At 38.6% G+C, this 26,486-nt stretch overlaps 1 protein-coding gene across 1 annotated transcript in view; it reads left to right on the top strand.

Moving 5' to 3' along the window:
• Nucleotides 1-25,637, top strand: part of trip4 (thyroid hormone receptor interactor 4) — a 59,521-nt gene extending 33,884 nt beyond the window's left edge. Inside the window, exon 13 of the mRNA XM_026379077.1 lies at nucleotides 25,235-25,637. Coding sequence (XP_026234862.1) covers nucleotides 25,235-25,299 — 65 coding nt within the window. The 3' untranslated portion in view covers nucleotides 25,300-25,637. The remainder of the gene's footprint in view (nucleotides 1-25,234) is intronic.
• Nucleotides 25,638-26,486: the final 849 nt, after the last annotated feature.

Genomic DNA, 26,486 nt, shown 5'->3' on the forward strand with positions numbered 1-26,486 from the left:
CACAGATGTGTCTACAAGGCTTGACTTTTACAGTCTAAGTGAAGTCTGAGCAAACAGTGGCTGTGTAGAGGCCTGTGTGGTTGAGCAGTGATCCAGGGACATGGTCACACGGTGTTGCCCCGGGACTCCTAACAGACCGTGACTCTAGTTCTCATTACAAGAGTGGGTCAGACCACCCCAACATGGAAAATAAATAATGCAGGGAAAACCTGAGTGCTGCCACCTCACTAACATCACAACCTTGTCATTGGTGAATAAGTGGTCCAAAACCTCGAACACACTCCTATTGTAAGCTGGTGTTTTATGCCACAGTATGTTGGACGTTGTTTTAGCTTGAGCTGCAGCTAAAGATTGATAAAATAATCCATCCAATGACTCAATCTATTATTGATTATGTCTTGTTTTTTTTTTTTTTCTAAGAGAACAAAACCTCATCAAATCTCAATCCTCCCAATTTAGAAGCTAAAACTAGAGAATTTCGAATGTTCTTGGGGAAAAACTTAAATATTTATTCAAAATTGATGCTTGTTCATTTTTTTTGTCTCTCATTTAAGCTTTAGTGTCTCTCTCTGTCTACCATTTGACAGATCTAAGCATCTATTTCATATTATCTGGGTCCAATCATTCCCTTCTTTCTTACTTTCTCATGGCCTCCAAAAACCCTTGAAAAATCCAATTCTTTATCTTAATTTGATCTCAATTTCCTGTAGCAGTCGCAATGGAAAGCCCAAGATGAAAGAGTTGAAATTCTAATTAAGCTGTAATGGCAGCAGCAAGTTGATATTTTTACTCCCTGTACATTTCTCCCTAGTCAGCCCTCTCCCTCCCTGTATGTTTAGCTTGATCTCTTCAAATTTATTTCCTACTTTGTAACCAGAGGCAAAAGCCCTTGACTTGCTGCCCCCACAGCCGCAGCCAAGGCAGCCATTTAAGTTGTGATTAAAAATTAATGGTTGAGTGAGTGGCAACAGAGAGGGAACAGGGGAGGGCAGGGAAAGAAAGAGACAATGCTTGAGCAAGAGGATAGGCTTTGGAGAGGGGAGCAAGCCCAAGTAGCAGCTGCTCCCTGATAGAGGGTTGGAAGGGCTTCTCACAGCTCTGCTGTGTTTAACTGCTCTGCTCACACCCCACCATGAATATTACATTTCCACACTATAGGGCTCCTTGTGTTACCCCCACTGAGCTGCAGAGCTGCAGCCACATCGCCAAAACATCCAAGTCAGGCCAAACCCCACTGAGGGAGGGGGGTCTACATTTAAGCAGGCACACCGCACAGAACAAACCTTTTGCACCACGTAATCGCTGGTCTTATTCAGAGATGAACCTGTTTCATTACATGTCAACAGCAATTATATTAAGCACAGTTTAAAGAAATATGACAGAACAATATGTGCTGGCATTTAAAACCACTCTTAATGTTTTTCCAGCTTTGTTATGAAATGACTTCCAGTTACTGAACAAAAAAGGGCACCAGTGGCTGTCATTAAAATACACATGCATGGCTGCGGTTGATGTAAAATGGTTGTATTTTAATACATTTTAGCCTTCTGTTACCTCAAAGTTATGCCTAGCCAGCCAAGTGCACCAGTCTTACTCTCTGGACATTAGATGAAAAGCTGTACACAAATACCACAAGACCACACAAGGTCCTGACCTTGATTTTACCAGATGGTGACTGGTGGCACTTGCATCACAAGCTGCCCTTTTCTTCCTACTGCCCTCGTTTTCTGTACTCTTTCATTACAGTATTTCTCAGAGTCCATTATCCACTGATACACTAATTTCAGTTCTGCCAACGTTATTCCACTGTCATATAGCTCATTCAAGATCTCTGCTGAAAGTGTTTTGTTTGGAATAGCCAACTACTTAACAACATAACATATATTTCACTGAATGGATGTTTGTTTTTAGTTTGTTTTTACCAAAACAGTGGGTTAGATTTTGTAGTTTTGGCCATTGTTTTTTGTTAGTTGGTCTCCCAGCTACCTAGGGTGACCCTGGTGCTGGTCCCAAGCCCGATAAAAATGGAAGGGTTACTGCAGGAAGGGTTCTGTAGCAAAACACATGCAAAATCAACTTGCAGAACATGTTCCGCTGTGGCGATCCCTGAAAGGGCAAGCTGAAAACAATTGACCTTGATAGTACTTACTTGCCAGTTTCATGAGAGATATTAATGCTAGCAGCCCACTAAAGTTAGCAACATAACTCCTGAAATATTACCAAATGACAGAGTAATGTTAATACTTTGACATATTTGGGGAATACATTTGTTTGCTTTCTTGCAGAGAATTAGACCAAAAGATTAATACTACTCTTTTGTGTAGAAGGTGTATGGTGAATCTAGAAGAAATTTGTGTAGTTTAGCAACAAGGAACCAGGATATAGTGGTAGTCAGGCTCCCGTAGAATTTTGTTAGAAAGCTCACAAATGAACTCTTATGCCATTTTTGAATGCGTGATGAATCCATCTATAAAAAACATTAATAATGTTGGAGTCACAAAAATGGATGTTGTACTGCAAAATTTGATATTTTTGCAGAAACTAAAACGACTTGTTGTAGCTCTGATATTTTTGCAGAAAACATTACATTGTCTGTGTACATTATATTCATATGTAAGTATCAACATATTTGCAGTTTTGAACATATGATCATTATGTTAACAGAAGGAGTAACGTGGTTGCAATTACAGTCCCCACATAAACTATAAATATTTGGGATTGCAGTTCAGCTGTATAGAAATGTTCTTTTTTAGGAGTCTGAATTTTTGTGGTTGATGACAACATACCTGTACAGTCAGCTAAAAACTAAAATATTTTCTAGGAGTTCTGTGTAATTTCAGTATATATACAGGGGCTTTACTCATCAGAAAGAAACTACACACATTGTGAGCAGTCTCCTGAAGACTTAAGTATGGCACGGATAGAAATGGATGTTATCTAAGAATGTGAAGTGTAAAGTATAATCAGATTTGCAGTATGCTCTTGCCACCTCCTCCTCATCACCCACTTCCTTGTTGCTACACTCTGTTCCTTCCATTCTTTTCATGCTTCTTACATAATTTGTTAATTATGTCCTATTTCCTCTGCTGTTGCCATCACTGTTCTTGCTTTAGGTGTTATTTGCAATGCTAATGAGGCGAAGCAGCAGCAAGTAATAGCTTGTAGGGAAAAAGAAGCTGGCTGGAGAGATGGTGATATGGTAATACAAGTCACTGTGGCACACGGACAATTCTCTTGGAGAGCAGCTACATCATTGCACAAGCAGTGACATTGTATAAATTTTACTAGATCTCATGAGCACTGTTAAAATGAGTAAAAATGACATCCTAAAAACTACGACCTTATGGAATCAGTTTGTAGTCACAATTATAAAGTGTTACTTTTGGAACACAACAAATCATTGTTAATAGCTGTATTTATAGTCTTTTGTAGAAAAGCTACAGATTTTCCTCCGTACTGCATTGTCATAAATCTAAATAATAAACATTTCTCATGCAAAATCAAAATTGGCACAAATTGATTTAGACTGAAGTATCTTAACAATTTTTTAATACAAAAAAAGCACTGCCATTACGGTCAAAATTATTGGAGGCAGTAACTGCTGTTGAGGGTTGATCTAGATTTGTTCTGGATCGTTTGATCTAGAGATTCTGTGATATAGTATAAAATACACTTTAGCTTTGTAGTTCCATGCTGACCTCAAGAAGAAAAAATAGAGAGAATGTTGTATCTTTAGTCTTGCCCCTTTCCTTTTACCAATCACTGGAACAAGGCAGCAAGCAAGGGACATTACTCGATTTCAACCCATGTCACCATCAGGCAGCTCCCCACTTATCTCCCTACAATCTATGTGATTGAAATTACAGTCACGCCAACAGGAAAGCCAAGTAAATGGATTATTGAGCAAGTGTGTCTGTTCCACAGAGCTGGCTATTTGTTCTCTCTGGTCCGACATAAAAAATCTAACAATAGCAATATACTGCACATTCCAGCTCTCAGATGAGTCCAACAGTTATTTCTGATATTGCTCACAGGTATTTTAAGGGTAGGATTTCAGATTTTTTGTTCCATTCCCTATTTATTTGAGGGGTAAATACATGCATGCATATAGACATAATTTTTCCTACTATCATTTGCCTGACAAATGCTGCCAACTTGACCAAATATGAAATATTCCTTTTGTATTACCTCTGCCAAGTTACAAATAACTGGTTATAGCTAAAGCACTGTGAAAAACAAAACTTCAAACACCACACTAACCCTTTGATTGTAAAATATTTACTGATACTTTGTAGATAAAGATATTATATTTTGAAAAAAATGCTTTTCTCAAGGTACTGTAGTTCAGGACAAATCCAATAGTTCAGAAAACAAACAGAATTCACCACACTAGTCTTCTCCAATATGACATTTTTGGCTATGTTGACTCCATCTTACATAAATGCTTGTGTAAAAATGGTTTTTCAGCCTCACATTGACCTGAGATGTATGCACTGCAACACAAGTAAGCTTTTGACAAGTATTATTGAATTACTGACATTGTCTTTTAATTTGCTTGAGGTTTTCTATAAAGAGCAAAAATGGAACAAAGAGCATCCTTGACTATTGGATCTTCAAAATCCTTTTATATTGTATATATTCTATTGAGTTTTCAGCAAATCTTAATAATACCAATACCAAAACATATAGTCCTAAAACAGTTAAAATCTTTTTTGAGCTTCACATTTAGATTTTCTAAATATAAAGATAACATGAAAATGTATTTGCCATCCTAAGACAAATCAGTTATATCTGTATCAATAAGGTCTCATTTAAAGGATACTCGAAAAGTGCATTCAGGTCTTCAGACATTATAGATGCATATTATTTCCAGCATTGGAACATATTTTCCTCTAAGTAAGAAAGGCAGCATAACATTTTTGTAAAAACATTTATCATCACTTCTCTTCATGAAAGTGACAGAGATCTCAAGTGTCCAATTAGGGGAATTAAGATGTACCAGCTTCAGATTATCTCTAAAGACATTATTGTGCCCAGCTGGTCTACTATCCCTGATGTTTTATTTACTTTTTTAATTATTCAGAGCAATGTCTAGTTTGTCTTTTGTAGTCTAAAATGTCTAGTTTGGTTTTAACATCTGATATCCATGAATTAAAGGAGAAACAGTGTTAAACCCTACAGGTACTCTGACCAAGCAGTTTGTCTCACCCCACATGGTTGTCGTTCTTTTGTTTGAGTTCAGGGCTTAAAGGGAAAGGTGGAATAGTGCATGAAGTGAATAGGCTGTTTGAGTTGGATATGCTGAAAGATTTATGAAGGGTTTCACAGAGACAGTGGGAGAAGGGTAGAAAGGGTATGATGGATGGACTGTCTAAAAAATTAAATGATGATAAGTTTTTGGGTATTATGTACTGTACATGTCTCCCAACTTATGAAATTTAAATTTCATACCTTTCCCTTGTTTCATTATTACAAGGTGTTCGTGGTGCTGTTGAGTATTGTTTCACATGGAAGGTTTTAGAGAAAAAGGCCATTTCCTTTGCAAAATCTGCTAGATGGATACACTTTACGTTTACAAAAATGTTTATCAGATCTGAAGATGATAACTGTATACAATATGAGAGTGATTCAATAAAGAATAACATTAAAAGCATTGTGGTTCAACTGGCATATGATCCTACTGTACTTTACTTCCACTTAATCTACAACAGTTTTGCTCCAATATGCACCATGCAAGATACTTTATTTTTGTCCATAATGTAACCTAAGTTTCGCATTCTCTTTGTGGTTAAGCAACGTCTCAAATAGTTTGTCTATAATCATTTCCATTTTTTGGCATTTGTAGGCAATGGAAACAAGTTATGAGTGAAGCAACTTGGCTAGAGGGAACATATCAGCAAACGGTTGCCTATTTACACATCCTGCTGTTATGGAGCAACAATAGCATTCATTTCAAGTTGTTTCTCTCCACTAAGGCCCAATAACCAACTCCTGAGGGAAATATCTGGCTCTAGTTTCTAAATGTTATTTTCACCAGCTTTCCTCCAACTCCTTCTGATTGCTGTGTGCTGAGCTAGTAGTTACTTGGTTTTAGAGCTTTCTTAATTAAAACAGCTGTGGCTGAAAACAGTCATGCATTCTTAGTCAATCGGAACAGTTGCAACAGCAACCTTTCACATTGTGTTTGTGTCATTTGTTAGCATAAGAATATCCTTTTCAACTATTACATATATTTGCTTTTAAATATGCTGAAATAAATAAAATAAAGTAAACATATAAAAGACTAAAAAGTCAAATATAAGGTTGAATTACTCTTTTAAAAGGCGTGGTGGCTGTAGCTCACCATAGTTCACCATGGGATGGTGCGATCATGCAAACTTTAACTGTTGAGGTTAACTTTGTGTGGTATATGCTCTGTCTGAGTAAACGACACACAGACCTCTTTGATATTTAATGCAGATTGCAAGAGCATGCTTTATGGTTTGTGGTTGTTAAATAAACCATAAACCATGTACGACACAATGTGCAGAGAATATTTATTTTCCGTAGTCTAAGTTGATGCTCATAAATAAGACAGACGAAGCTCTGAAATTATAGAAGGCTGCACATTGTAAAGAGACTCGATGATCCTCCAAAGAAACTCATTCCAACAATCTCTGTGAGCTCAGCATTTCACATTTATGAATTCAAATGTTTTTCTTTTTTTTAATTATACTACGAACAACTGATTCTGGGAATTTACTGTCAAAACTGTGGTGTAACTGGCCATTAATTTAGAGTTTGTTGTGTTCTAGTTCTCCCTTTTCACATTGTTTACCTCATAGAGTTACAAGAAAATAGTATATTCCCCCAGACTGGAAGTAGAACTGCCATGATTACTTTGTCAATGACTGACTGAGAGAAAATGAGTCACGTATCGGTTAATTGAAAACACACATGTGGTATGTTGATATTTTGTATTCAGTATTTATTTAAAGCAGGTTAGAAAATATTCCATTAATTTGGCATTTAGTTTCAGCGCAATTGTTGTTTAAAACAGCATGATTTGAACAGAACCAGTCTAAAGCTGGTAGGGACTGAAAAAGTCTGTCTGACCCTCAAGTCAGGTTCATTAAGTACAGAGTTAACCAAGAAGTCACACATATTCTAAGTATTATATTAAGACCAGCTTATAAAACCTGAATAATTCTCTTGATAATAGTCATTTTGATTGTTTTGTTTCACCACAGATTTAAATATGATTTTTCTTTTTGTGTGTCTGAGTAAAACGCTACTCGAAAAGGCTTTTCATATTATTGCCTGCTCCTCATGGGGTTTGGTACTGAAGCCTCAGCAAACAGACACAGAAGTGTGCAAATGAGAAGCTACAGTACTGTCTGTTCCAGTCTGATGTCTTCTGTATGATAAAAGATTTTGCACGTGTGCATGAATAAATTAAATTAAACATACAACAAAGGTAGTAGTACCAGCTGTTATGTGTTTACACCTTTATATATTATTCCTTTCTAAACTATTTTACATTGTAGGTCTGCAACCAGTGATTATTTTCCTTGAATAATCTGCTGTTTTTGTCAAGTAATTGTTATATAAAACATTAGATGTCCTAGAGCTAAATGTCCAACCAACAGCACAAAGCCTCACAATATTCAAGTTCCCCTAATGTAAAGGGCTGTAAAAACAGCGAATAATAAGATTTTAAAATGATCTCTCTCTTTTTTCTTTCTTTTTTTTTTTTTGCTTGGAAAATGACTGAATCACTTAACCAATTATCAGTGCCGTTGCCTATTTATTTTTCTTTTGATCCTTGCTGCTCTGTCATACACACATATGCTGTGAGTATAGTGGAGACAAATAAGTCTGTCAGAAAAGGAAAAATGGAGTATGTGACACTTGAATTGACTCTGCAGCTACTCACTGTATGAGCTCTTAAAGTCTTTATCTCAGGCTCTGTGCCTCACATAACCCTCTTCACACTTCGCCTGAGAGCACCTGAGCTTTCAGGAAAAGACTTGTATACACACTTACATGCACACACACACGCACACACACACACACACACATACAACTCCAGCTGAGCCTCCTTGCTCACATTGGTGTTGGGACTGCATCTTTCTCCCTCAGCTGTGGAAATAGCCTGATTACTGATGGCTGGAACTGAATACAGCCCGACACCGTGAGATTTTCAGTAGATAAAACATCATTTCATGTAATGTTTGTAAAGTCGACCTTTATGTATGAGTTCTCCTATTGTCAGGACTGTAAATGAGTAAGAGAAAGCATTTGGTGTGTGGTTGGACAGGTTATCCCTAAACCTGCCATGACAACAGCCTCAATAAGTGTTTTCTCTTGATCGAGGTTTTATTTTGCCACTAGACATCATTGCATAACTAAAATAATTATAATCATTCATCTTAATTAAAGTCTGGGATCTTGTTTATAATAACAAAAGTATGTCATCTGACGGTTGGCACTCTTTGACTGTAAGCCAAACACAAGGAGAAAGCCAGCCAGCTTAGATGAAGGAATAAACTTCAGTTAAAAGAATAAAAGAATTGCCATAGCAAACATGAAAAAGATTGCCTCTCAAGCCATTTCCTTCTCTGCTTCTCTGACTGCACTCACATCAAACAGCTGTGCTGCCTCAAAAGGTCAAAATCAACTCTAAGCACTTTGCATCACTTTGCTTCTGTGAAATTTTCCACCTTCATTTCATCACCTAATTATTTCAAAACCAATGTGAAACAATTTCACATTCTCTCTACAGTTCAGCTACAATCAAATGAAAAGACTTCTGTTTGAAATGTTATTGATTGATATAATTCATACAGTCCGTCGGGGTCATGCAACATAGTATAATAGATTATTAACAACACAAACATGATCCAAAATATAACAATAAAACAATAGAAACATAATTAAATGAACACAAACGCACTATTCTAGATAGAAGTGCAAAACTGAAACTCTATTATTTTTACCCCTGGTTAAAAGCTGCTAGTCCAGCCTCACACCCACACATTCTGTCATCTGTACTCCCCCTCTTCCTGTACCCCCTGCTCCATCGAACACACTTTCCTTCTCTTGCTAATTATCAAGTGCGCTGCCTTATTCCTCTAGCAGCTTGTTAAGCTCTCCAGGAGTTGACCCACTTTACATGCAGATCTGTTGGCTAAACCCCTGCTGATGATTCCTTTGTTTCTTTTACAGAAAGAACCCCATTGTCTTTTGGGGGCATTTAACCTGGATCAACAGTGTCATAGAAAAAGAGAATTGACATTTTCCTCAAACAACACAGTGATGCTGCCAAATTATTTACAACAGAGAGCAAAACCAAATCAGTGTGCTTCATGATTTTGCAGTGAATTAAATGAATGTCCAAGAGTGTCACTCTGTGACTCATCTGTGATTTAAGTTGAAGTCAAACAATGACTGATGGACTAACTTTACTTTCAGTTTTAATTGAACTGAGGCTGACAGCAGTATTAGAGAGACACCAAATCAGGCACAGACATGTTGAATGATATGTTTACTTTTTGGTGTGCCTAGATAAATTCATGAATTCTGAACAAGATTTATCTCTTGGGGAGCATTTTTGGAGTAAACAATCCTCCAACACCACATATGTGTGTAAAATATATCACTGGACATTCCTCGTTGTTAGATAAAGCGAAATCAATTAGTGACTTTCACTGCAGTGTAGCAGGAATTATTTTATGATAGACATGAAGTCAAATATATTCTAAGATACAGTAAAATATGTAACATTTTAAAATAGGTTTTGTAGAGATACGATGTTATCCTTATCTTAATGTGATGAGAAGCTGTCAAAGCAACAGGAAAGAGATATTCACTTGTAAAGGTTGTTTCGCTATGCTCCCCCTTCTAACCTGTAAGAGAAGGTCAAACATGAAACATGACATGAAATGTTGCTCGTATCAGTGAAATGCCACAGGTTTTGGCACAGAGTCAGTATTTAATGTCCTGGTTGGATTGATTTTGAGTATCATGGTGCAGCTAGTTTAAATCCCACAAGTTGCATACTGTAGCTTTCACTCAAATAAAATATAAATGCCTTACACATCAACAGTATCTGTTTTGTTTGCTACTATTCCACGTGTAGTATTTCACAGAAGAATACAAACATATTGTTAGATTTAAATAAACATGCTGTGAATTTGATGCTAAATTACATGCAGTTGCTCTGAATTTGAGCTGTATCTTGTATCATCATATATCTTTTATCATGAACTGCATCAGTATTTACACATTAAAGCAAGCAGAGACAACAGTGCATCTTATTAGCGCTATGAAGTAAATATTAGTGCCCCTGTCACGTTCAGCTTAGACACGGACAAGACAGGAATATCCAGCACCAATTATAAACCTGCTTGTATTTCCAGCTCGTCACTGCCAATGCTGCCTAAAGCCCTGTCTCAACGCCTCTTCTCTGAAGGTTACACCATGTCCAACATAACTATATAATACGTCAGACTGAAGCCCCCATTAACACGGCTCCCTGTAAAAGCATGGAGTCATTCTGAAAATCTCCATCATTAACTTTGCCTCCTCTATGCCTTCCCACCCCCACTCCATAAGAAAAATCAATAGCATCTGCTGCTGTATGGCTAAGCCTGCTTCACTGCTGAAGAGGAGTAACAGTGGGTGAGCTAAATTGATGAAGTATCAGGATAATTCTTTGAGATGGTCGTTTCTATATTTGTCCACATTGATAATTGAATGTATCCACGGTGTTCTGAAATTTCCTACAAAGAAACTCGTCATCATCAGCTGTAACTTCTTATTAAAACAAAACGTGAACATGTACTGAAACCCATGCCTGCCACAGCTTCTGAAGTAATGATGAAAGGGCTTCAGCACACCCGGTAGCTGTGCACCAAGCATTTGTCACATGACTACAGTGGCTGTGGGTAATTAGCGTGTGACACACAGTACTGCTATGCTAACAAATGATGCATACAAGAGAGCTAATTGCATGTTGTGGCATATTTGCCACGATGTTCGACGTCACCCACCTCCACAGCCTCCCAGGCTCTATTGAAACGTTAGCCCCTTTTAAGTATTATCATAACACACGTAACAGCAAACTGTTAATCAGGAAAGGGCTTTACTTCCTTCACCCTGTGTCCCCTTCCCCCAGCTGCCTCCGTTTATTTGCTCTGCATCTGTTTGAAGTGTTTCCTTGTCTGAATAACAGAAGAACACCGTGGTGGGGGGGAAATGTTTGTATATGTACATGAAATCAAATGTTCAAATAACACTATAGGTTTTCCTGCCAGGGGTCATCATAGCTGTAATATTATTAGCCGTGTGTGTGTGTGTGTGTGTGTAGGTATATATATGTATATTAACACGCTTCTTTGTCATTGCTTATTTGTTCACACCCATGTACATTTATTTTTGGATGAATTCGTCTGTGTGCTGAGTGTCTGCCTGTGCGCATGAGAATAACATGGCTCAATTTCCATTTTTATGAACAATCCAGTTACCTCTGTCAGGGAGACTGATGGAGAGAAGTCTGCTGGATCAATGTCATCCTGCCTCTGGCATGCCAAAGAGCTTGTCCTCTGTGTTGCTGCCTTCCTTCGCTCCCACTCACCCCATCCCCAACTTACTCACACACATATGCATTGTAACAAGCACAATTACATATATTTACACTTTGTCATACATCACTACACTATTTCTCACTATTTCTCACCAGCAGACAGGGATACAGTGTGACATTTGACAGGCCCATCAGCAGTTTCTCCCTCTCACTCTGCAGACAGACAGCCTGCAGAGACCCAAACATAACCTTGAGGTAACTTAACCTTGAGCTAAATGAGCTACTTAACCAGACCCAAGGGATTCCTCTGGTATTTGTTGGCCATAATGTTAGCCATGGGTGCTTAAGCCCCTTAGCAAGAACCTGAAATAAGAACAAACTTGGCGCTAATGCGTTTGTAGAAAAACATGACGAACAGCGTTGGCCACTTTCAAAGCCCCAGCTGTTATTATTTTTGTCAGAACTGCTACTCACATTCACACACACGCAAACACACACGCCATTTGGCTTAGGCTTTTATCCAGAGTAGTGAGAATTATGTGCCATGAAAGTGGAAGCACTAACCCTGGCAGTGTTTGTACTCTTCTCTCCCTATTGAGCTGCACTGCACCACATGGAGCACACAGATAGATAAATCCTCAAGCAGTGTCAGATTAATCAGAAACGATGGTGGCTATTAGACAGTGTCAGGCAAATAAAATGTGTTCCCCCGATTCTTGTTGATGGCATTGCAGGAACACAACTTGCCAAATTAAAGCCCCCTCTGGGCTTTTATGATAAACAGCATGAAGATAGTCTGGCAAAGTGTAACGTCTTTGGATTTGACTGTCAAAAAATCCTCTTTACATGTCTGGTCTAAGGCATGTGAGGGAGAGGTTTTGTTCTACTCACCCACTGACAGGCTTAAATATTTAAAAACAAAAAAAAAGGTGTCATATAATCCTGTAAAATGGTCCTGCATAAGGAAACCAAACACAGCCCAGGTACTGTACATTTGTGTATATTCCAAAAATACTAGTCCAGGACAAAGGTTTCCTAAATTATTAATTAAGGCGCATTAACATTATTTCTCTGAAAGTGCTGCACAATCAATAACGAGAGTCTACTTGCGCTGTTCTTTCTGCTCTGTTACCTCTCTGTTGTTGCTGTACTTGGTCAGATAAATCACAGTCAGTCAGAGGAGAAACTGGAAATCCATAAATGAAGTCATATGTTGATGGATTCACAATGATCCACCATTAATGTACACTGACTGCCAAGTTTCCACTGGTGATTCAGTTGTAGTAAATTGTTTCCACAGATTGGAGAGCCCCACAATGCAGCTTTGTTTAAAGAAATTTGGGGATTTATGCTTATTCGCTCTTTTACAGAGAGTGAGATGGATGATTTAGCTTCCTATAAAATGATTTTAAAGATATTTTTAAATAATTTATTCTATTTTCATCATTATCTTACACAACAAGCAAGATGTATGATGTTCATTCACATGCCAGTTACCAGTAGTTGCACTTTGTTACCTTTGGACAGAGGCAGACTAGATGTTTTCCTGACATTTCCAGTATTTCTTCTAAGCTACACTAACTGCCGACTTTACAGCCGACTTTACCCATATATTTATTTTATGTACATGATGATGACATTGCTCTTTTTCTTTAATTCCGCAAAGAAACCTAGCGTAATGTTCAAAATGCCAAGCATTCCTTTTAACAGAGATCGTATCTGAATGTCAAGATGGTAAATTTTCCACTGGTGACAAGAAAAAGATTGTTGGCATTGGACTGAATTGGTTTTAGTAAGTTTACCTCCCATTAGGAGAATAGAGTCTGATTTTCAAACGGCTTGTTGCCCAGTATTTGAAGTGCAAATGCGCTTGTAGCTGCTGAATCCGAAAAGAAATATTATACAGTATTAATGAATCAAGCTGTTACATGCAGTGAGGTTTTGATCTTGGTTAATGTGTGTATTTCTGTGGGGTTTGCTTTACTGCAGGAACAAAGCAATGCACACTGCTTCCCATCTTCTGACCTTAAGTGTAGTCCCTGTATTCACGTGCGTCTCTGTGTCATTGTGTACATCCATGCATTTTCCTGTGTCTGTGTGTGTAAATTCGTATATGTGTGCATGTGCCCGTGTGTGTGTGTGTGTGTGTGTAATTTAGTGAGTGCGCTCCTTCCGTGTTTCAGTGTATGTGAGGAGAGAGTGCCTGCAGGGGTGTCAGCGGAGGTTTAAGATATTCAGCTTGCTGTCAGCACCGACACATTTCTCCCTCTGCACCGCTGCACAGATATGCAAATCCAGCCTCCTCTGAATGCAGAGCACCAGATCAGCTTCAATTTATTCCATTCTGTTCTCCCCGTCTCTCTGCACTCACCCTCCCTCCCTCTCTCTCTCTGTTCTCCTTCTCTCGCCTTCTCTCTCCGCTGTCTCCATTCTGTCTTTGGTTTTCTGTTTGGTCTTAGCTGCTCTGTTCATGGCATATGCCCCCAATGAGGAATTGTAGGGAGGTGAGAGGATTTCTACTGAGCAGCTTCAAGTCTAGGCTCAGTGCGAAGAAGCACTTCATTCTTTGAATCTAGTACAAGGTACAAGAAGTGCAAGATTGCCTGAATGTGTGCATTTGAGCAAATAGACTTTTATGTGTGTATGTTTCAGTCTTGATGTCGAGGTTTGTTTGTGTTGTGCACACGCAACAATGTACCTCTCCCTCTTGTTAATTACCAATGATAAAACAACAGCAATCTGCATTGCTAGTGGTGAAACACAATTAGTTAGTTGCCAAGCCACTCTCAAAAAGGCTATCTCACCACCACACAGTGTCATCAGTAATCTAGTCTCAGCATAATCTAAATGCCAATGTCTATCCTCTGTGATCCATCCCCAGCTCACAGTACATTTACATTCTAATTAGATGTGGCCAAGGCCGCTTTATAAGGACCCTTTTTAATAACACGCCTGCATTCACCTTTTCAAAGTCCCATAGCGGCTGAAAAAAAAAAAAGAAAAGTGGGCACACTTTTTATTTTGTCCCTCTGATATTGTGGCCACCGACTGACTGAGTAAAGTAGCTTTTTAAAGGAGCTCAACACTTGAGTGTGTATAACATAACAGGGTTTGCTTTTCTCTAGAGTATATATTGTAAATGGAGTTTTCAGAAATAGAGTCGCGGTGTCAAAGCAGGATTAAAACACTGTAAATATCACACCCAGTTTGTCAATAATTACTGTAGGCAATAGAGGATGTTTAATTATAGTCTCTTTAGGACTGTTTGATTTGTATTTTTCTTATAACTATGGCTGGTTGGTTCATCATTTGATCAATAAAGCAGTTACGGCGCCTGTTACAACATTGCCAGCTAATGTAAATGATAAGTCATTGATCACAATATGTACGACCAAACTCCTAGACAGTGGTTTTTGCCTTAGTGTTACTACACAATAAGTCCTGGTTTCACTCTGGATTAACAGTGTTGCTGAGGTGTAATTAGGTGTAATTAGCAGTTATTTTCATGATTCTGTTATGCGAAAACGCTCCATTTCTAATTTGATGAGATTTGACAGCTGTTAAAACAACATGTGGTTACAGGGCTTTTAGAGTGTTTGGAGTGCAGTGGGTTTAGGTGACACCAAGTTTTTCTGACAAGAGGATGTGATAGAAGCTAATGTGCAAATAATAAAACATCTTCTGGATGACTGCCCTCATTTTCACTCTCGTGAATGCTGCTTCAATGGTGCAGAGAAGTCTGATGGTGACACCAGAATTTCTCATCACAAGCGTTTTCAATTCAAACTGGCAGTAGGTTGGTTTTATCATCAGAGAGCAAAAGACTGGTGTGTCACACATGTCAGAATTTAATATTTAATTTATTTGTAACTCTGTGCTTAGATCTTAGAAACATTTTCTAACACATTCTCCACATTCTTGTCTAGAAAGGTAAAGTGTCTTCTTATATGAAGCGTCTGTCAGCGGCACAGTTACATTTTTAGTAGTCCAAATTTCTAATTTGATGTTAATATGGTTAGGGCTTTTTTGAGTTTATGTTCAATACAACGTGGTTAAGGTTAGAGAACAGTTGTTGACAATACTCATTCTTAAATATTGACAAGAAGCAAACAGGTGTTTCCCCATGTTCAAGTCCAACGTACAACAGCATTACACTAATTCACCCTTTAACAGACAAGACTAATAAGGAATTATTGTGCAGGTGCTCCAAGACTTTGTTAAACTGAAGAGAACAAACAAAACTTTCTCTATTATGAAATTAATTTCAGCCCAAACCGTGCACTCTCTGTTAATATGTTGATGTTGAGCATAAAAAATGTGAGAGTGCAAAATGGGATCTTGTTTTTTTTTGTTTTCTAGTTTTCCCAAAATTCAGTCAACACCACACAGCATTTTTCTGCAGCAGACACCAGCCTGTTGCAAGAGCTTGTGAGAGAGAGGTGATTGATAAGCTGTGAGGATCTGGTTGTATTTTCAAGAATCACTGGTGGCTGCAGGGGAAACCTGCTCACTCTTTTCGGGCAACTCCACGTCAGTGATAAACCTTCCTGCTCAGTCATCACAGGTTTCCCAGCATTTCTGATTGAGAAGCCAGAGCCAGTGTTTCTTCTAGACGGGTGATGTTTAACAACATTAATAGCACTCTTTAAAAGAAAGGGTCAGGCGTCCCAGGTGCTTGGACAGAATAGGATGTGCAACACATGGCTTCTATGAGGGAGATCCATCTGCTGCTCATTCCTCTGAATTTAACAGGAACTGCTATGTGAGCAGTTTTTCACTGACATTTTAAAGTCCTTTTCCTGCTACATTATATAAATGTGGTGTCCCCTTTACATACTCAAATGAAAAATAAATCAAATAGATTTAAATCATAAACAATTGCAATTAACTGTTAGTAATAATAAAAACATTGACAGTTTAGTTTGAGGCTCACCACAACAAAACCGGATTTAGCCTTAACTGAAGTTTATTTATCATCTTTGTAGACTTGGCAGGTTAAAATATAAATACCCAGCTTTTCAGTTTCTTATGAGCAACAACTGTGGCCACAAAAAGCAATTATATATTGATTGTAATTGCTTAAATGTGGTCTTAAAAAGGTTAAGTGGAGTTTAGAAGTTGACCGACTGAGCTGCACGAAAGCATTCTACGTCTTATAAGTTGAATTTTTTTATTTTTGCCATTTTTTTTATAGCTGTACTTGTTAAGTCTAAGGCAAGCAGCTGTCTGTGAAACAGCTACAAAGGTTTAAACAGTTATATTTATTTTTACTGTTTTCATATTGTCTTTCAGGGGAGCTCAGGACAGATGCACCAGTGAAATATTAGTAAGAGCCCATGAAGATAAAAAACATAAATTACAGTGAAACTGGTAGAAATGAGCTCTAAGCAGTTTGTACTTGTCAGGATTTCTGATTGACTGTTGAAAGTCAGTCTGTTCAGTCATGTGGAGCGTTACTTTAGCTGACAGACTATAAACTGTTCAAGCTTTCCCTTGGTTGTCCAGCTCTACAGAAAATTGAATTGAGGATTGATTGATTGTGAATGTGAGGTTAGACAGCGGGAAAGACACATGCTTGAGCCTCATAACTACAGATGGGAGCCATAACATCACATCTGAGGAGGATATTTCTGAAAATCCTCTCAAATCAGACTTGAGTAATGTCGTCTATAAATATAACATGACCTTAATTTAAAAACTGTAACATCAGCAGCTGTAATATCAGCAGCTGCCCAAAATAACCCTTAAAAGTTGTGGAAACTGAACCATTAAATGTAGGTTCATGCATTTGTCTTTGCACACTGTATAAGCCCCCAGCATGGAATCAATATGTTCTGTTTACTGTGTGACACTGTTGCCTAACTCTAAATTCAGGTTCACACAGTTGGATTGATTGGTGCCAACAGGCTTTTTTCTGTCAAAATAATTACCATCTCTGTGCTGTTTGACTCTGTGGTGGAGGAACTCTGTTAAATTGTATGTGTCTATTCTATACTAACATTTCTACACGTCTCTTTGTCTCATTTTGTTTTTTAGTTCTTATTTGTTGAACATAGAATTTAGTTCAAGCTAATATTTACAAAGATCCTCATTTGGCATTTGACCAGGACAACTCATTTCTAATGTTTACCGCCAGTGGGCATTTGAAGTTTGAACATCGCATAGAAGCTCTTCAGCACTGAATTTGTTAAGCATGAAACCACTCAGATTGTGTCTTCTTGTCAGGATGTTTAATCTCCTAACCATCCAAATATAAGTTTCAGTCCAAGCCCTGTAAAGCCAATATAAACGTTAAACACAAAGTGCTTTTCCAACAACCTGAAGGAGGTGAAAAACGTTTAATTTTGTTGGCTGAAGGTGGGCTTCATCACTCAATTTAGTAACTTTCTAAAATTGACAATTTGACAGTCACGCTTACTTTTTGCAGCACCCAGCCAGGTGCATGTTGGAGTGAAAATAGGCAGGGCTCCAAATGCTTTGCTGATTTATTTCTTCTGCAGATTCCTCACATTGCTACTTGTACCACTGTTCATGCTCTTGGGTAAACCGCAACAGTTGCCCTTGTTATTGCAGTGATCATATTATGTATGTTTTCAGAGACGAGGCAAGAAAAGTTAGACTGGAATTTAAAAAAAAAAAAGAAAACACAGTCCCAGATCCTCAAATTAATTCTGCATGAAGGTAGAAAATATAGACATTAGTTTTTTTTTTATCTGATTTCAAAATGTGAACTGCATTTTTATATGGAACCTATAATAAATGTATAATTGCACACTGATGAAGTATTTTACATTGAATCTGATGTCATGTAGCGTTATCTTTGGCAACTTCACTGACTGTTTTTGACAGCATATAAATACATAGAATAAGGAGCATCTTACTGTGATTTAAGTGAATTAGCTTGAACTCACTGCAAAGGATGATCCACCGTTGATTATTAGTCTGGACATTTACCGGGTTTGAGTGTCGCCCCTGACACAATCAAACCAGGTAACAACATTGTGAAGAGAACAAGTCTGTCACCTAGTTAGCCTTATATAATGTATTTTTCATAATTATTGAGACTCATAGATGATAGAGTCATGCTTCTCCAAAGTACACTTAAACAGAGGCTCGCAGAGGAGACGATGATGATGATGTGCACACCTCCCACGTGTTGGGGAGAACTGCATGTTGAGTAAGCTGACTGGTTAATGAATACATTTCCCTGTATAGTATCTCGCTATAGCAAAATAATTGAAATGCTACTGTTAGTGATTGAGTGTAGTAGAGTAATATTGATAAAACATTTTTGCATTTCATACAATGTAATGGGAAGTGTTTCTTGTTTGGGGGGAACAAAAATCTGTGAAATCAGTATCTTCTCATGGGGAGATGTGGGTGAGGATAAAGCTTATAATGTAGCACTGGAGAGTAGCACAGATAAAGTACTTTTCACAAATTAGAGTCAGCACATTTTGCCAGAAAAATTCCTGGTAATAATCTTAATGAACTAACAGCTTGTACAATCTAAGCCCTACATTACATGGATTCCTTTTTAGAAATACAGATATAACCCAGCTATTAGCATGTCTTCACCACGCCACATCCACTCACCAACTAGGACCACTTTTGCTGTCCCAACTTGTCAGATAGTGGTTTTCTAGCGAGTTGTGACGAACTGTCATGTGCGTGACTAAACCAGCTCAACAGCACACTGTTGGTTGGAAAAATCACTCAGCCATTGCAGCCCCTCGGTGTCTGTGAAAACAGCTTCAGGCAGGGAGGTTTGGACAGACCAAGAGATGGAGAGAGACTGTTTTCTCTGCAGTGGGAAGCAGGGTTGATGTTTCTCTCTAACCCCTTGCAAACAGCATGCCAACACAAGTCTCAAACAGCACCTTCTCTATCCACTTGTAAATTCACCAGCTCGGCAGCACAGGAAGGGAATGTAAATTAGGTGTGACTAACAGCAAGATGGGAATCCAGGCAGTTCCCCCCCTCCAATCTTGCTGTTCTCTCTTGGCTACAGAGGGTTTTGTACACATCCACTTTCCTGCAGTGCTTGAGGCTGTCGGATTGGTTTCGCTTGCAGAATGACTTCAGCTGGAGGTGTACTAAGCTGAGGCCAGATAAGAAAAAGAAGATAGAAGGGCAGTGTTGCTAAGCTGAAGTCAGGATAAAGTCTTTTTTTCAATATATTACATTTATCTTGAACTGGGAGCCCTTTCACTTCATCTTCAAAGTGATTGGCCCAGTTGTGCTTACTAAAATATGGGAAACGCAACAACCACATGGGATTTCTCTGAAATTGTTTTGCTGTTCTGACTAGTGTAAGCTCCCCTAACATACAGTAGGTACAGGGGTTGGGCATCTCTGGTTTGAGGTTGATACAATACATTTCTCATTACGCTTTATTGATCTGATACACAAAACATGCATATGCACTGCCACTCAAATATTTACATACAATGTGTGTTATTCACAGCTTAAAATAGTCCCTGACATATGTAGTATGATCTACTTTTTTTAGATACTTTCCCGAAAAACATAGCAAGCCACATCAGCAGCTTGCCTCTGTTGGTGGTAATATGAGTCTTAAATATCCATCATGACTGGGAGCAACTGGTTCTTAAGACTAAAGACTGGTATTTTTACACAACAACCAGACTTGATGTTGATGAAAGATTTGACCCAAAAATAAGTGTGAACTGAACATTTATCAGCCTACTTATAAAATGGATTTGTGTAAAATGCACAATATAATAATTTATTAGGAGCTAGGAGTTGAACCACCAACCCTGGGGTTTGTAGACAACTGCCCTACCAATTGAGAGCCATGGTCACCCTGATGTATGCCTTGGCATATATTCCAAATCATTAAATCAATGCCACTAAGATTACTTTCACTCTGAATGTCTTATACTCTCCAGGCGGTATACTTATAACAGACTCTGAACTGGTTACTGTAGAAGTCCTATGGGACGCAATGTAACAAAGACCGTTGAAGGTGTTCAATTCAGTCAGAGAGCTGGCGGTGCTCCCTTTTTAACTTTTCCTTTTCTGTGTCATCATTTTTTTAGTCATGAAGTAATTTCCTCATGTCAAAGTGTGTCATCAGAGATTGTATCAACATGTGGTTAAAGCGTATATGCATAGCTGTTTGAGGTTTATTATTCAGGTGCATTGGGACTGGTGTGTAATAAAAAGACAGAATACAAAATTCAGTCATTTTATTCTTCAGTGTGTAGGCTGCTACTCTCACAGAGAGAGAAACGACAACCAGCCAATTATTCTTGTGATTATTATTGCAAGGAAGCTGGTGGGCCTGCGTGTTATTGATGTCAGGGAGGAAGTCAATGGGCCTCTATTTCTGTCTAATAAATACTCTTTGCACTACTGCCCCTGGATTTTCAAAGGATTATGCGAATGCACTTTCCATCAGCAATGAGCTGTATTCTCCCATTATGTGTAATGGTAATAGTATGCATGTAGTCATATTTGTGAATATGTAAAGAGAATATCCAAATGTAGTGTATGTGTGAGTGTCTGTGCGGCTGAGTGTGTATTTGGGAGCGTGGTTTATGGGCTTGATGATGGAGAACTAGCCCTCTGCAGACAACCTGTGCTTTTTTTATGGCCTCCTCCCCAGCTGCAGCGTGTGGGCAATAAACCTCTCTCCAGCAATCTCCAAACAGTGCAGCAATCAATGGGAAATTATCTCAGCCAATCGATGGTGGCCAGCCTTTCTATTTCTCCCTCTCTCTACCTCTCCCGCTGTCCTCCTGTCTATATCCCTTTCTCCCACCAGCCCTCTCTCTCTCTCTCTCTCTCTCTCTGCGTCCCTCTCCTCATCCCTTCTATCTCATTTTTGCTGTCTCTGTTTTTCCACCCACTCCTCCACTCACTCCACTCCTCAACAACCTCCCCACCCCCACACACACACACACCCCAGCTCCGCAGCACCTACTCTGAAATGCGACAGCTCAGCAGCTCCAGAGCCGTTAACAAAAGTCGCCTTCATAAATGGAATATGTAACATTGCTGGATTGTTTTTTTCCTGGTGAATTCAATGAGTCTAACTTGTTCATACAACGAAAGACACCAAAGAGTAGGTCCTCTGACAGAAATGACAACAAGGCCCACTTACTGGTTTCCATGGTGTTGTTGTTGTTGGTTGCCAAACATTTTTTCCATGTTTCACGTAAGGATGTATGTATGTATTTTAAGTTCAGAAAACTGCACACTTTTCAAATTGCTAGCCTACAATATAAAGACAATCTAAGTGGTTTCCAACACTGAATCATTTAAGCAGTGTAATTTTTAAATGCAGTGGTCTCAAACGTGACCGCTAACTATTTTTCCACAAGATCTTGTATTGATGATGGGAGTGTCGGACCACAGAGCAAAGTCTTTTCCAGCACATTCCAAAGATTCTCAACAGGGTTAAGGTCTGGACTCAATCCATATATGTAAATGATAAGTCCTGCTCCCTGAACCAATATGGAATATGCCCGTGACATCAGGGAAGAAATAAATAGATTGATGTAATAACCTGGTCATTCAGTATATTCAGGTAGTCAGCTGACCTCATTCTTTGTACACATAACATTGCTAAACTTAGACCTGACCAACTGCAGCAACACCAGATCATAACACTGCCCCCACAGGCTTGTACAGTAGGCACTAGACATGATGGATACATCACTTCACCTGCCTCTTTTCTAACCCTGATGTGCCCATCACTCTGGAACAGGGTAAATCTGGACTCATCAGACCACATGACCTTCTTCCATTGATCCAGAGTCCAATCTTTATGTTCCTGAGCAAACTGAAGCCTTTTTTTCTGATTAGACTCACTGACAAGTGGTTTTCTTAAGGCTACACAGCTGTTAATTCCAATCCCTTGAGTTTCCTTTGCATTGTGCTGTTTGCCTACTATCCTTCCAGTTTTTAATAATGCGTTGGACAGTCCTTAACCCAATTGTAGTAGTTCAGCAATCTTCTTAGATGTTTTCTTTGCTTGATGAATGCCAATAATTTGACCCTTTTGTAATAGATTAACATCTTTTAATCAAATGAGAATCTACTCATTGTTCAGTTTGGGTTAAATAAATAATAAATAATAATAAATGCTTTGGTAGATAAAACCATAAAAACCTCATGGCACTAGTAAAAAACGTACTTGCATATCTTTTCCAATAACACTATGAGGTTTTTATGGTTGTTCTCAATATAGATCAGAATTTTTGTTTTGTTTTATTATTTTAAGCACATCATATTTGTTAATACTCTTGACTTAGATGAAGATCAGACCACGTTTTATGACAAATGAAAGCAGAAAACCATGAAATTTCAAAAGGTTCACATATTTTTTTCTTGCCACTGTATTTACAACCTACTGAAAATTACCACCTGACTTGAGACAATTTAAGTTATTTTATTGTTTTGTTTTGGTTCACATTCACTGCTCACACAGTCACTCAGATCTACTTCAATATGCTCCATACACATGGCAAAATGTAATATATTTCTTATGGGGTAAACTGTGTTGAAATTAGCCAGAGAAGTGACAAATTACAACAGCTAAATTCTTGTTCTGTGTCTGCTTGTTTTAGCTTCTATATTTGTTTGTTCTCATATTTGCCGGTACACAACATTTCACAGAAATGTCACTGTGTCACCAGAGCCAATTTTCCAGCAACCACTGAATCCAGCTCTCACTCACTTAGCACCCAAAAGGAAGCAAGAAAGGACTGATGAGATTGGAGTTGGACCATTAGCAACCTCCCCATAAAAAAAGTCTGCTTATGCTGGCACAACACTACTCTGACTCCAGTTCTCCGTAGTTCAGCTGCCATCTTGGTATTTTATGATATAGTTATTGGGCTCTTAACATCTAATATTTATTTTCCCCTAAAATAACTGTAGAGTGCGAGCTACTCTCAGACCCTGTCTGCTGAATGTTTCAAAAAGCCTCTTTTTTTTAACCTTTGGTGTATTTCTGTTACAGTGGATTTATCATTAAAGTCATCTTGGGTAACCTTTTGGCAGCGTTCACTGAAAAATTTCAGAGGTGTTTCCACAGCTAAGCAGCACTTGCTGCTGGCCGAGCAGACAGACAGTGACAGCCATTCAGACAGGTTTGGAAATGGTGAGCAAACAGCACTTCTCCTAAACACCTTGTTTATGCTGCTGCTATCCACAGAGTTCAGCCATAACACGACAACATGAAAAGAAAGCACAAGTGACAACCACCAACCTGGCCTGTCACACTTGTATCATTTTTTCCTCTGCCTCAGCCATGGGGAAAACAGCCAGCTAATGCCATGGTTTGACAAGCAGGAGGCATGTGTTACGCAAAGACACGGGGTTATTAGTTGCTTTGCAATTAAGTTTGGGGTCAACACTGGTTATCTAAACCGAATAGAGGTGGTTTTGTTGAGAAATGGACAAAGCATTAGACCATACTATGTCATAGTGATCTAATAATGAGGGAATAGAAACGTGTAATGCTGTAAAATGCTGTATAAAGGTGGCAGCTACAGTACATAAGGTCAACTCCAGTCAGTGGTCGCAGAAGTTTTATTTACCCATCACAGCTACAGCATTTATATAAATAGCAACTTGATCAAATCCCTCTTTAAGATTCTCAGCTGTTTTCCTCGTTCTCATAGTGAGCAGTAAATTATGACCGTAGAGAAAACAGTGGGGGCTACTGTGTAATGGGACATGGTTCTGTCCTGATCAACAGGTTCAGGGTTCATCTTATCCACAGCTACAGGAAAAGGTTTGCCTGAGGTTATTGCTGCTAAAGAGGGTTCAACCAGTTTGGTGAAGATCAGATCACATTTCATGACACATTTATGCACAAAAGCAGAAAACTGCCATCGCTTTTTCCCGCAACTGTCTTTCCATTAAATTATCCTGAACATACTTATTTTGTTCCTGTCTAATGTGTCTTTGCTGTGGAATAAAGCTTCTCTTCAGGCTTTTACCTCATCTTTCTCTTTTAATCTGGACCTTTTCACATATGCACTCTCATTGTCTAGAGTTACTCATTCGCACACACAGCAACAGGAGAATCTCCGCGTCAGATGTGTTCTCACCTACAGAAATAGACTGTTTGAGTACAGTTAGGGGTGGCTTCTTTTGTTTACAGCATTTTGTTATTCTTTAATAAACACTTAATCCCACTCATATTATAAACAACATGTTGTCAGTATGAAGTTAACAACTGAAACTGACCTTGATGTTTTTTTTTTTCTGGGTGTCTATCTTCGACATGCTTGGCGCTAGCCTAGCCGTAGCCACACTTCAACTTGTCTCTGATCATCTGACTCAAATGCACAATATCTCCGAACATATTTTTTCCTACAAGTTGGTTCTCATGACATCTCTACCTGCTGTACTCACACGAGTAGAATCGGACATTACTTTGACTTGGGAGCTGGTAGAGTAATGCCCATCTATTGTCCAGGCTGACTAGCTCGGACATTTACATTTTCACATGCAGCTCCTCTGGTTCCTCCCTCCCTCTCTCCCTCCTCGTCTACCCGAGGCCGCCTCTAATCAGCAGGCCTTGAGCTCTTAGAAAGGTCACTCTCTCCCTTTGATGGTGTTTTGATTCATCCCTTCCTCTTTTCTCCCCTCCCCCCGTCCTTCCCTCTCACCCCCTTTTTCTCACAGGGAAGCTAGAGAGTCACTACCACCAGGGTGCTAAGAAGGGGCTGGTTCCATCAGCTGCAGAATGATGTCAGAGGAGAAGCCGAGGAGGAAACAAGGGAACCATTTGATCTCACAGGATCATAGCAAATTATGTTCACTAAACCACTGCCACACTCTCCACCGGGTTGATTCCAACATGTTATGAGGAGTTGTTAGTGCATATTATCATATTATTAATAAGAGCTTCAGCAATGTTTTAATCACTGGCATTTGCACTTTGCTGTGCACAATAATGCAGTTGATATGCAATAATTCTGCCACAATTCCAGATTGTGCTTTGTCTGTGTTTGCAGAAATAAAGAGATCATTGGGTGTCTTGTTGTGCTTCTGTTATTCTCATTAAACTTTGAATTGTCCATTGAAAGCTTGTATGTTGTTAAATGTGGAATCTGCGTTTTAGAAAATGCACAAATAACAGATAAATGAGAACATCCTTAGTTTTATTTTAATTAAAGTATTTAATTTATTAGAAATAAATGATATCTTAGCTTTTTTTTTGTCAAGTATCTAATAAACAGTCCTATTATCAAGATAATTATTACGCCTCTGACACCTAAGGCCACATTCAAACCAAGAGAGCTGAGTTAATTGAGTTTAGTTGATCCTTGTTCAACAGCGTAATCCAGTGTTACTAAGCAACACACTGTTTTCACCAATCAAATAGATGCATGTGCACACTTCTTTCACTGTAGCACGTAAATTTTAGCTTTGTGCTAAGTCTGTAGTTTACCTTGCAGACATGTAGCTCGAGGACTACATTTCTAGTGTCATAAATGTTGTAACATCCTTCCTCAGATAAGCCGACTTATTTTTTCGCCCTGCACTTCTTTGATTGTATTTGGATTTGGTTCTTAGGCTATCTGAACTACTTTGTAAGACGTGCTGTCATTTTAATGTGGTTATACCTCTACTGGAAGGCATATTGAACAGACGGCCATCATAAAGAGAGAAAGAGACGTATCTTAAGCACATTTTCAGAATGTCAAGAAAATGGGTGATGTAATGAGTGCAAATACATTTAATAGCTACAGTGAAATAAATGTCATTGGGTTTAATATGTTAAAAAGTATTATAACTTTAAATAGATATTCATGATCCATTGTTATCAGAGGTAACTATCTGTCCCTTAAGCTAATCATTATACTCATATTAATCACACAGGCTTCAGCATGATTCTACATTATAATGTAATAAGTTACTGTGTAATCATAGG

Source organism: Anabas testudineus, chromosome 3 (assembly GCF_900324465.2).
Source record: "Anabas testudineus chromosome 3, fAnaTes1.2, whole genome shotgun sequence".
Classification (NCBI taxonomy): Eukaryota; Metazoa; Chordata; class Actinopteri; order Anabantiformes; family Anabantidae; genus Anabas; species Anabas testudineus.